The sequence below is a fragment of the Staurois parvus genome, unplaced genomic scaffold (genome assembly GCF_062004578.1).
Source record: "Staurois parvus isolate SC_StPar_1 unplaced genomic scaffold, SC_StPar_1.0 ptg002600l, whole genome shotgun sequence".
Classification (NCBI taxonomy): Eukaryota; Metazoa; Chordata; class Amphibia; order Anura; family Ranidae; genus Staurois; species Staurois parvus.
Window position 1 is genome coordinate 165,515 of NW_028320396.1, and position 13,063 is coordinate 178,577.

At 39.7% G+C, this 13,063-nt stretch overlaps 1 protein-coding gene across 1 annotated transcript in view; it reads left to right on the forward strand.

Moving 5' to 3' along the window:
• LOC149430601 (synaptosomal-associated protein 25) overlaps positions 1-6,312 on the forward strand; it is a 147,955-nt gene extending 141,643 nt beyond the window's left edge. Inside the window, exons 7-8 of the mRNA XM_089666202.1 lie at positions 3,536-3,680; positions 5,026-6,312. Coding sequence (XP_089522328.1) covers positions 3,536-3,680; positions 5,026-5,094 — 214 coding nt within the window. The 3' untranslated portion in view covers positions 5,095-6,312. The remainder of the gene's footprint in view (positions 1-3,535; positions 3,681-5,025) is intronic.
• The last annotated feature ends 6,751 nt before the right edge of the window (positions 6,313-13,063 follow it).

Sequence of the window (13,063 nt, forward strand, 5' to 3'; positions counted from 1 at the left end):
TTTTGTAATAAAGGTTTTACATGAATAAATAAAAGCTGATCATTGTAAACACCCCTGTCAGTGGTAAATCGATTGTCTTATCCATGTAAACTGATACATTCTGTTGGAGAGCTTCTGAAAAACAACACTGGATCACTAGATAAAAATAGATTAAAGAAAGCCTAAAAAAGAAAACAAATGCAGCTATCTAAGAATTGGTAAACTGCAATATAATAAATGTTTGCTTTTGGGTTTAATATTGCTTTAAGCAGCCAGCATTTTCAAAACACAATGGCAGCCCAATGATCTCTCTTAGCACAGCCCTGACTAGTTCTTTGTCATTCACTCCCTGTTTGTTTTGTCATTGTGAAGTAGGTCAATATAATCACAAGCAAGCTTTCGTATATGTTCATGGATGCATGTAAGGAGTGTTCCTACCACTGCGTGCTAGAATGCCCTTAGAAATGTTGAAGTAGAAGATAAATGTGTGCCTGCAGCTCCTATGCTTCCTATGTGAGTCAGCCCATATATACCCCAAATACGTCAAGAAGTTAAACGGTTAAGATATCTAAATACATAAATAAGAAATATTTCTCTGTATCCACATCTGCTATCTACCGATCACAAAGAGCTGCCTGGTTATTGTTTTCTGCAGCAATAGAGAGTGATGTGCAGGTCAGTTAATCTTCTCTGACATAAAATAGTCTCTGCTCTTCTGTAATTACCGAAAAATGGCATTAGGCATCACAAGGAGATGTCTCTAGTTAAAGGCCAGATTTGATTTGCACCACACAATCTCTGGTAGCCTGGAAATCCCAATAACTGCCAGGCCACAATGGGAGATATGCAAGAGAATTTAAATTGCATTGTTATATGTTTCCCGATCATTTAAACATGGACTGTTATTTGTTGGACTAAAGACACCTGTCCCTCTTCATTCAGAATTGTTTCTCTGAGATATCACATATTTTGAAGCTGAACCCCAGGCAGATATAAAAACACAGTTTAATGCAATTATGCATTCATTAAAAAGTTGTATGTTTTATTGTTAAAGCAAAGCTCCACCCAAAAGGGGAAGTTCCGCTTTAAGGCTTTGTCCCCTGCTCCCCAATAAGGATTGGCACCTTTGGGGAGTGGGGGGGAGGGAGGGGGTATTTGACAAATTTGACAGGTACCCTGTCCCACTTCCTCTGCAATCGCCTAGGCAATCAGAAGCAGAAGTTGTCCTCTCCTCCTCCCTCCCCATAGTTTTCTGGGACACGGGACAGGTCCCAGAACACTACGGGGCCATTCACAAACCGCAGCGCTACTCACGCATGCGCAGTGGACACCCGGCTGTGAAGTCGCAAGCTATCATAGCCGGGTGCCCACACTGAAGATGCTGGGACAGGTGAGTGTCCATTTTTTAAAAGTCAGCAGATACAGTTTTTGTAGCTGCTGACGTTTATTTTTTCTAATTCCGACTTGACCTCCACTTTAAGTGCTACTGTTGGTGGATCTAAAACAATACAATCAGATTGTAACATGCATGGTGAGCTTTTAAGTGACACTTAAAGTGTTACTAAACCCACATCAGTAAAATCAGTCTGTATATGCAGTAAAGCATGCTTGTTATGCTCACTGTGGAACTTAAGGGGTTAATCCTCCGCATTGTGTAAAAAGGATGTTTAATCCTGCCTTCTCTCATCCTCCCCTTCTTCTACTGTTCCCAATCCATCTGCTGATGGAACAGAGCCTTGGGGGCAAGCTGTACGGTTTTTTTTTCTTGGAAGAGTGAATGTGATCAGCACAGGGCCAATCAGCGCTATCCAGACAGTCAGGGGTTATGCAGCCCCATAGGACAGTCAGAAGAGAATGAAAACTCCTTCTACAAGCTTTAACCAGTGCTTTGCTGGACACTGATAGAAGTAACAATATTGCTCTAACTGCTGATGAGAAAAGGTATTTAGCAGTTTATATTTACTAAAATAATTGCATTTCCATGTTTTGTGTACTGTGGGAGACCAGATATAGTGAATACAGGGTCATGGGTTTAGTAACATTTTAAGCCTTCTACACACTACTAGTTTTTTTTGTGGTCAACCCAGAGAGCTTAGGAGAAGTCGCTGTACTAACTGTCTGATGTTAGTACAGTAATCTTCCCTGCTGTACTATTGTGTTCTGACAGGGGGATGGCCCCGCCAGAACACTCCAATTGGAAGCCGATCTGCAGACCTTTTTCAGTCATGCCCCTTTGACAGAAGCTGGCCGAATGGTAGTGATCAGTCATTAAACAAAACTGTGGGGAAGATGACACACTGCAGCGGGGTCACAGCATGAATAGGGAGGAGAAAAGAAAAGGAAAAAAACCCTGCATTGAAATATTTCAGCACAAGGGGAAAAAAGCAGTTACCTAAATGACAAAAAATGTGGCAGAATTATACTCACCTCCAATCCCATGATACGCTGCCCCAGAGCTCCTCACCTGGTCACTGACCTATTCAAACAGCCAGACTCCAGGTCCCGAACGCCGGCCGCTATCGTTGGCATCAATCCCCTGCATCAATCCCGTGCAAGATCGGGAGCTCTGACAAATTTGGCATTGCTGAATTTGTACAGTGAGTTGCGCTTGCGCAGCAGTATAGGGATGGACAGGCAGGTAGGTAGCTTTAATTTAAAAATCCTGCCTATTCAATATTTAATTGAACTGCTTTTTTAAACTTATACTGAAATATTACACTACAGAGTTTTTTTTCCCTTTTCAGTATGCTATAAGTTACAATGACAATACTAAAAGATTGAATGAAATTTAAACAATTTTTCATGCCCTTACTTTTTCCTGTTATTTACTTCCTGAATGGATGGGAGAGCCCTCTGGAGCATACAGAGAGAGGATCTGTCACTGCTTGGAGCTGAGAAGCTGGCCACTGTCAAACAAGGTCCCGCCTCCTGGATCATCTCCTATGGTGGACATCACACTGGTCCAATTTCCGAGAATTGGACCAGTGTGCTGTCCATCAGAGGAGAAGACTTCTCAGGTCCAAGACTGGCTTCTGAGCTCCAAGCGGTGATAGATACCCCCACTGCCGGCACTGGCCGGCTCTCCTTCCCACTCAGGCTGTGATTGGATGCAGTGTGTTACATTTCCCATAGTTTTGTTTAATGAATGATCTCCGTCTCCATCGCTTCCACTGTGTGTCTTCAGCGGAAGCGGTGTGGCCTTTCACATTGCATTAGAGCAGTCCAGGGGGCAATACCCCCCCCACCCCGGTACCCAGTCCACCCTTGATTACCATTCTAAAAATTACAAAAAAAATGAGCTTTACATATACTTTATTCAGTTCTGCACAATGGTAGGATAAACATATAATGGGATAGCCAAGTAATTCCTACACTAAGGATTAAGGGAAATACAGTTGAAGTCTCTAAGTAGTAAATAAAATATGACTACTGATTGAACCCACCAGTCCTTACACTAGACCAAAGATGATCAGGTATGGGTGGATTTATTCTGTAATGTTACCACTCTTAACAAGCTGCAAGGTTTAGAATCTTTGTCTCAAAACTTATTTTTCAGAGTAACAAATGATGCTCGAGAAGCAGAGATGGATGAGAACCTTGAGCAAGTCAGTGGCATTATTGGAAATCTTCGTCACATGGCTCTGGATATGGGCAATGAGATTGACACACAAAACCGCCAGATCGACAGGATCATGGAGAAGGTGGGTGAAGAATTTTATAAACAGATGTGTTACTGCTGTGTGGTGGAAAATAATGACAAAAAATTCACAAAAATGTTCACTTCAGTTGATATGTGCATATGCTTATCAGGTGTACATAGCTGTCACCTCCGTTTTGCCTTTGCCTCAGATCTGGAGCCAAAATGGAGGTCTACCAGGGGCATGTACGCAGCTGCTAATAAAAATGTGTTAGGGGATTAGCAGGGAAAACTAGCCTAGACTATGAGGCTTACTCAGTAGGTCAATACAAGGTGCAGTAGTGCTGTACATAGTTCAGTAATTCAAAACTACCAAAGATTGTCTGTTAAAGCCTTTGTGTAAAAATACATGTTTTTTAAAACCCCCTTACCTATAAAAGGAAGCAGTTAAATATTTCCTAGTGCCCAGCAAACACCATTCTGATCATCAGGATCGGTCCTCCAAAGTCCGCAATACTTCTGGGAGGCTTGTGCTTTTGTATAGCCTACTGTTATGCTTACCTCTACCACTGGTGGTCAGGCACTATAGCTGGCTCTGTGTTCTTCTGTGTTCTTTCCCATAAGGCAAGCAGGCCTACTTGTACTCAGTAACTCCCAGGTCTTATATACAATGCTATAGTGTCTGGTTAATATGCCAGGGCTGGCACGAGCTAAGCACAGCAGATAGGTACTGGTGGTTGGCAGACTGGCAGAGTGGTCCAATGGCTTGGCAAGCTTAAAAAGAGGTTTGGTCCCCAACCAGAAGCTGTTCCCACTCCAATCACACTGCAGGTGTACAGTCAGGGGGAGTGCAGTTCAGCTAAAACCAGGATTCTGGAATTAGGCCAGCAGCTGCCATGGAACAGGAACGTTACACATTCCTAACACCTACATATTTGTCCTAAACCATAATCTTAAAATGAGGTAATAACTGAAAAAAACAAGGTGGTTGATGCAAGAGCCATAAATTAGGTTTCTTTGTAGAATGACAAGGCATATTCTGCTTTGGACTAGTGGAGAAGAGTCCCATAGTAGAGCCACTGTTCCTTTAAACTAATGGGTGCTGGCTAAATGTAGATTTATAACAATATATAGATAGATGACCTCTGGGAAGTTCCCTTGGGAGTTGTACCTGGTACACCTAACTGGGTTAAGGTTTCATGAGTAGACCCAGAATGTACTAGTAGGGTTATATCTTCCAGCTGGAAGGTAAATGTCTTGGAATGGGTAGAGTCATTGGTTGGACAGAGGAAAGTCTTGGCCTGCCTATTTAGCCAGTTTACCTTGTTACCACAAGATTAAGTGCTAAGGAGACAAATGAATAAATTAAAGATGTTTACTTAGTTACCATATCATTTTTTACCTTTTAGGCCGACTCCAACAAAGCAAGGATCGACGAGGCCAACACACGTGCCACAAAGATGCTGGGCAGTGGCTAAACGCCTCAAGACTTTATTATCTGCTCCAAACTGTTCTGCTAGACAGTACTTTCATGCTTTTACCATGGTATTTACATACTAGGTTTGCACACATGCACATATCACCCTCCCCCTCCCCTATTGTAAATGTTGTCCTGTGTAGTATGTCAGCTTTCCAAAAAAATATACTTGTAATTATTTTTTTTTAAAGTATATTCCTTTCCAAAGGTTGTATATAGTGATCTACGCTAGCTCACTATACTTTTTTTTTTTTTTCTTTTTTTTATGTTTATCATTTTTTATGATGTTTGCCGAATGACAACAGTGTAGGAATGTTTAATGTGCTGTTGACCTTGATCTATACAGTATTGTTCTTGTAAATCTGTGACATTTCACAGAACTACTGCCTATATCCTTTTTTTGGTGTCATGATACTTAAGCTGTGGAACTGTCCTCGGTTCAATGTTGCTTCCATCTGTTATAATTTCATGATTAGAGCGTGAAACTATATAACTATACTTAAGCATTGCACTAACAAGTGATGTGAGTTATGCATTTATGCATGGAAAAAATAGACATTTTAGATGCCTACATACAAGAAGACCTTTTCCCCGTGGCAGTAGCACATTCAATAAAAGCATGCTGAGTATTTGGACACTGTTGGGACTATGTTATACCAGCAAGTTTGCAGTAGTGCCACGTTTCTGTCAATATATTGTTCTATTTAACCATTATCATGCTTTTTTATTTTGAAAAGGACAGACTTGGCACATATCCAGCAGGAAAAAATCTATGTTGCTTTTTTCGTTGCTGGCGATATATAAAAAAAAAAACTTAAAAAAAAAAAATACAAATATGGTTGTAATATAGGGTTTGGGTACTGTTTTTGAGGATCCTCTATGTGAGGAAATGACTACAGTCTACAATAAAATGGTACAGATATGTAATTTTTATAAGGCTGGGTATGGTTAGCCACTTATCCCACGTGGTTTTTATTTTACTTTTCTTTTAAAAGTAATGTTCTCTGTTGCTTACCTAGAGCTATGCACACCAAATCGCTGAGATGTTTAAGTAGATTTAAATTAAGACAATAATCTAAATGAATGAATTCTAGATAAACTGTGATTATCAAAATCATTGCAAGCATGTACTATTAAAATTCCTTCTGTCTCCTGTCAGTTTGTGACGTGATTGACATTTTGTAGCTAGTTTAAAACAATTAAAAATTATAAATCTAAAGGTCTCTGCATTTTTTCTTGTCTTGTCTGTGTGTCACTGGTTTCCACCCACGTGTAGAATTGGTGGGCGCATTTCCTTGCTGTGTGCAGATTGTAAAATGTTCATCCAAAAAAAAATTAAAAAAAAGGGTGCTAATGACAGAACTATGGTCTAATTAAAAGGCCAAGCATTCATTTACTTACTGAGTCGTGGAATGGGCCTGGAACAAGTATACTGCCAAAGAAGTCAGAATAATAGATGGAAATCACCAATGACACCACTTTTTTTAAAGTGGTTGTAAAGTTTGAAGGATTTTTTTACCTTCATGCATTCTATGGATGAAGGTAACAACCTTCCGTGTGCTGCTCCCCCCACAGCACCCCCTAATACTCACCTGAGCCCCCTCTTGAGCTAGAAATGTGCATGAGAGCCTCAGCTGTCCCGGGTCTCTTTTTCCTCATTGGCTGAAACAGCAGCGGAAGCCATTGGCTCCCACTGTCCATAGTTGGGTACAGGGGTGGACTGACAACTCATGGGGCCCCTGGGCAATAGGGGATCATGGGGCCTCTGTGTCCTTGCCCAAACTCTAAAAAGCCTATGAAAAAGGTACCAGGGGCATCTCATGGGGCCCCCTACTGACCCCGGGCCCTCGGGCAGTGCCCGAGTTTCCAAATGGTCAGTCCGCCCCTGGTTGGGTATTTACATTAAAACTGTCCAAAGTGACTGCCCAGAAATTTCAACAAAACACTGGACACATCCATTCGTCTATCCTTAAACGTCATGCTCAGCGGAGGTGCCATAGTTGAAGATAGACATGTGCAATTTGGTTGCAAATCGAAATTCAGACAAAATTTTTGTTATTCAGAGATTCAGATGTATCCAAATTTCAGAATCACAGTAGTAACGAATTATAACAAAAAGAATTATCTGAATTTGAACTCGAAAATCAATTCAAAATGGAAACATATTGCAATAAATCAATATTATAATCACCATGCAAACCACACTACAAAAAAAATTCATTTTAAATTATCTGTCAACTTAATGAATGAATAGCAAATTAACCTCTTCATGCCGGCCGCACGGAAATGTGCGGGCTCCTGGTGTCTGGGCCTAAACGCCGAGTGGCTGCACATTTGCGCTCTATTAAAAAAGTAAAAAAACAATATTTTTTACTTTTTGCTATTAAACATGCCCAGTAAAAAATTTAAAGAAAATCAAATTTCATCATAAATTTAGGCTAAAATGTAGTCTGCTACATGTCTTTGCTGAAAAAAATCCAAATACATGTAAATTAAGTGGTTTACATGAAAGTTATAGCGTTTAAAAATGGCGGTATAGATACTGGAATTTATTACTTTTTTACTAATGGCGACGATCAGCGACTTATAGCAGGACTGCGGCAGTCATTCTGACACTGGAGGGAAACTGACTTGGTGTCACTGATATCCCCAGTGACACCAATACAGTGTTCAGTGCTAAAAAAATCACTGACACTGTACTAATGGCACTGGGCAGGAAGGGTTTAACATGAGGGGTGATCAAAGGGTTAAATGTGTGCTGGGAGTGTTTTACTGGAGGGCAGTGTCAGTGTGCTTCACTGTAAGGACACTGCTCTGGATGTTGTGCACAGCCATCCAGAGCAGTGTGCCTGAGCCGAGAGGGATGAGGACTGTTAGTAAACAAAGCAGCCCTCCTCCCCGTTGGAGATCCTAGGTAATCACAGGCCGGGACCCGGTGATTGACAGCCACGTCCACGAATGGCAGTGCACCCCTTACTCGGAAATACTAAATCACGTACATGATTTTGCGCACCCCTGCCACCCTGTAGCAGTATATCTGCTATAGGGTGGTGGGAAAGCGGTTAATTGCCGAGTGGCTTGGTGATTGAGGAGCCTTATAACATTTGACAGTCATCACAAGTGCAATTGCCTATCAAGTTTAGATGGGCCATGACATCTGGTGAGTGCCACTGAATTGGAGGAGGCTTTTCTCTGGAGCACGTGGTGACACTTCAGTGACGTTTTTTGCACATGTAGAAGTAATTTTATTTGATCATGTGATGATAAAGTGGATCAGAAGGACTTTTCATTTAACCACATATTTCATATAAATTTTTTTTAGTGGACTTATTTGAAGCATTTATGTGTTTGATGAATTAGACTTTCACTGATGCAATTTTATAGATTTTTTTATATATTTTTATGTTATAACACATTATTTTATTGTATATTAATTTATGTTACTGTTGTATACTTTATTTGTTGCGCTGCTTTCACTGGTTAATTGAAAGATATTGAAATAAATACAGTAAGGTATAAAAGTGAAATAAGATGATGATTCCTAGTTAGGCTACGTTTTAGAATATAATAAAATAGAATAGAAAAGAATAGAATAAAAAAACAATAAAATAGCATATAATATAAATGACTAGAATAGGATAGAAAAGAATATAATAGGATAAAACAATAGAATAGAATGAAATGGAAAAGAATAGAATAAAACAGACTAGAATAGAAAATAATAGAAAAGAACAGAAAATCAAAGAATAGAATAGAAATTAAAAGGATAGAATAGAATAGAAAAAATGGAATAGAATAGAATAAAATAGAAAGAATATCATCGTCTTCTGAAATTCAAATTTCAAAAGTTGAATAGAATAGAATCAAATAGAAAGAATATATCCATCTTCCAAATTCGAATTTCAGATAGGATAGAACAGAATAAAATAGAAAGAATATAGTTGTCTTCCAAAATTTGAGTTTCGAAAACAAAATAGAATAGAATAAAACAGAAATAGAAAGTAAAAGAATAGAGTACATCTTCCATGTGACGGGCGCGGCCTCAGACCCCAGCCCTTCTCAGCCAATTTAAGACCACATGCGTAACAGTGCCACTCTCAGCTGCACCTGCACAAAGATTTTCCAGCTCGCTGGACCACAATCTATGTGCCAGCAGACTGAGAGCGATTGTTACTGGGTCAGGTTAATTACGCAATTAACCCTTCACACTGCCACCACCACCTTTTTACAGAGAAGGAGGAAACTCACAAATCTTAAGAGTAACACTATGATGTTTGAATAAGGGTCTGTATACACACTACCACCCCAGATAGATATATGCAGAGGTTTTAAAACATACAGTAGCACTCTTCTGAAACAGGGATTCTTTTAGTTTGCATTAAAAGCTTCAGAGACAGTTTCAACACTTTTCAGAAAATAGGATTTATTACTAAAAAGGTCAAAATGGTGCAATTAAAATATTTACAGAAAAAGATGCAACCAATATTTATATATATAAATAGAGAGAGCAATAATACAACAGAGAGATAAAAGAAAGAAGTTTCAAAAGGTAGGATACTTGCAGAAGTCCTTGGTTTAGGCAGAGTTCATGTGTCCGAACAAAAGGTTGACTTTTCTCCCAAAGATGGTTCCTGGTGTTAAAAGGGAGAATCTCTTCTTCTTTCTCTCCAGGCATGACAGCCTTTTTTCTAGTGTCCCAGCAGGGGGTGTCTACTGAAGCCAAGGGCCAATCGCCTCATTTGGGGAGTGGTGTTAGGCGGGAACCCAGGCTATAACCAAATCCCTCCCAAGTTTATACCATGGTTAATAACCTTCACTAGGTATATGAAGCATCCTAGCCACTGGCAGATTAATATGCAGGATCATATTCTGAACGTCTAGACACCAAATATGGCATATCTTACCATTCCAGATAAAAACATATTGCTTTCTACTCTCCTGTAGATGCCACATAGGGGTGTAAGGTATCAGGTGACTTGTATTAAAATATATATAATATAAAATAGAATATATGCTTTATTTTAATGTGCTCTGTTCCTTTTGAGGTTTATGAATTTGTATGAAAAGTGATTCAAGTGGGATGTACATTTTATGACTTACTGGAATGCCTGCCTGTCAAGTGACTGACTGAGTTATGCCTTTATGACCAGGCCCAGGCAAGGGTCTGTCAGACACTCTGGAACCAGGCTAATTGGGGTTACAACCATGAAGCTTACCAGCTGTGCCCTATGCACTTGTGACCCCAGTGCACACACACAGACCACATTCCATTCAATCAGGGAATGGGAGGACTGGAGTGAGAATGATATTTGCAGAGTCTGATACAAATATGATTGTCAGCGTCCGTATCTATACGCACAATTATCACGTTCCAAAATTGGAATTAAATATTTTCAATTCGTATTTGAATAGTTTGAATTCATTGGAAAAATCTGGTTTAATCTGGTCCAAAAGGAAACTAATTTTGCTACGAATGCTACGAAATAAATGTTTTCATCCTGCACGTCTAGTTAAAGATTTAGCAAGAAAAGATGACCTAACTGGCAGGTTTGAGATAACAATAATGAAAGCCTAGTCACAGTTTAGAGCACTTCTTTGCGTTAAAGTAGATGTAACTCTAATATAATGACAGTCTGTTAACATGCTGGTCACCATAAACAACTGCCATTTTTTCTAAATAAAATATTTTTCACCTTTTTTTATCTCTCTTTGCATCTCAGTGCTGCCTCGTGTGCTGAAACTGCCATGTGTAGTTGTCTGTATCAGAAACCCGTGTGGCAGAGTGACAAATCAGGAGAACAGGGAATCAGAGACAGAGCATTGTCACCCTATAGATAAGACCTTTATGGAAGTATGACACGCAATTACTGAATGAAAGAGGCAGTTTTACAAAGATTGAAAGTAACATTGTAAATTACATGAGCATGTAAAGCTATACGAGATTTTAGTGGTTGAGCTTATATACACTTTAATTGTTGGTTGGATGGATATGTTTTTTTTTCACTTATGCATAAAATGGCGTGGCAAAACAAAAAATACAATAACGTACTTGTGATCTTTAGGATTCAATAATGGGAAGTTTTTTCCAGTGACAGGTTCAGTTACCAAAATCCCATAGGCAAGGTTTGATCCATGGACTGTTCACATTCAGAGGAGTACACATGAATACATATGTCTAAATCAAACTCAAAATATTTCCTCCCCCATATGCCTCTTCTGATTTCTCTTGTCAAGATCAATGGCTATCAACCCATCCCTGCATGCCAAGGTTCTAGGTGTGATCCTGCACTTTGAACTATCCTTTCAGCCCCACATCCAATCACTGTCCAAATCTTGCCACCTCAACCTATGCAACATCTCCAAACTATGCCCCTTCCTAACCAATGAAACCACAAAGTTCCTAGTTCCCTCCTTGGTCACCTCTCACCTCGACTACTGCAACGTCCTTCTCATTGGATTACCTTTACATGGGATATCCACCATGAATGCTCATGCTAGGCTCACCCATCATTTAGTGTCTGCAACTTGTCCCTGTCAATCCCTCCACTGGTTTCCGCTTGCCCAACAAATTAAATTCAAAATATTAACAACTTAAAAAGCCATCCACAACTCTGCCCCCAGCTACATCACTAACTTAGTCTCAAAATACCAATCTAATTGTTCTCTTCATTGCTCCCACTTGACCACTTGCTCTCTAGCTCCCTTATCATCTCCTCCCATGCTCACCTCCAGAGCCTTTCCCAAAGCCTTTCCCATCCTATTAACTCCCTACCCCAATTTTTCGGACTATCTCTTACTCTGTTTGCTTTTAGACAATCCCTAAAAACCCTTCTCTTCAGAGAAGCCTATTCTGCCCCCTCCTAAGAACTGTATTTTTATTTTCTCCATCAGCTCATCAACCACAGCTATTACCTATTGTGTCACTTGACCATCCTTCCTAGATTGTAAGCTCCAATGAGCAGGGCTCTCTGATTCCGCTTGTATTAAATTGTATTGCAACTACTGTCTGCCCTAGGCCTGTTGTAAAGTGCTGCCCAAACTGTCGGCCCTATATAAATCCTGTATAATAATAATAATAATATCTACCTTCACCAACCTATCGTAACCTTTTTATTCCAGAACAGCCCCTAAAATAATTTTCAAGACTCAGAACCTTACTAAAACCAATTAATTTGGTGTCGATGGCAAAAAAACCTCCCTCATTGGTGGTCAGTAGGAAAAACGCAACCCATGCTAAAAAAAATAATTGGGTCATGCTGTTGGCTTTGCCAAGTAGCATTGGCCCTAGAACTAGACAGGCACCATCAGGTCAATCACCCACGGCTAAATGAACCCTGGAAACCTCCAGAGGAACACTGGTTGGGAATGGCTGACCTGGACAATAAATTAAATTTAAACAAGAGTGCAAGAAAAAAATCATACAACTGTAACTCATGGCATAACACATTCTCATGGTTTGCTTTACTTGGGGAGAGCTAGTAACTAAAGACTAGTACAAATATATGACTGCCACAGAGATAATCCAACACAATGTATTCTGCACTCAGCCCTATCTCTTTACCCCTGAGATATTTTCCACTACAAATCAATATATTGATGAAAAAAAGTATGGAGTAGTGCATACTTAATCACCTGTGCAAGATTTATTTTCACGTGTAAATTCAAAGTAATTGCTGACTTCATGCCATGCTAACAATGTTCACTTCACACGCAGTTCCAATCTACAGTGTTCTGGTTACTGGAAGCCCCTAGACTATTACTGTCACTTTTTATTCCCAAACTGTAATGTACTGTATGTTCTAATTGCACATTACCACTGCTCTGTACTTTATCCATAAAATATTGTTTTAATAAGACAGTTTGGCTTAAAATAGACCTGGCACAAACTCGGTTAAATTCAAACTGAGCATATGATTAAAAAAGACATAGTTTGACCTTATCCTCAGTAAAAACCATGCCCAAACAATCAC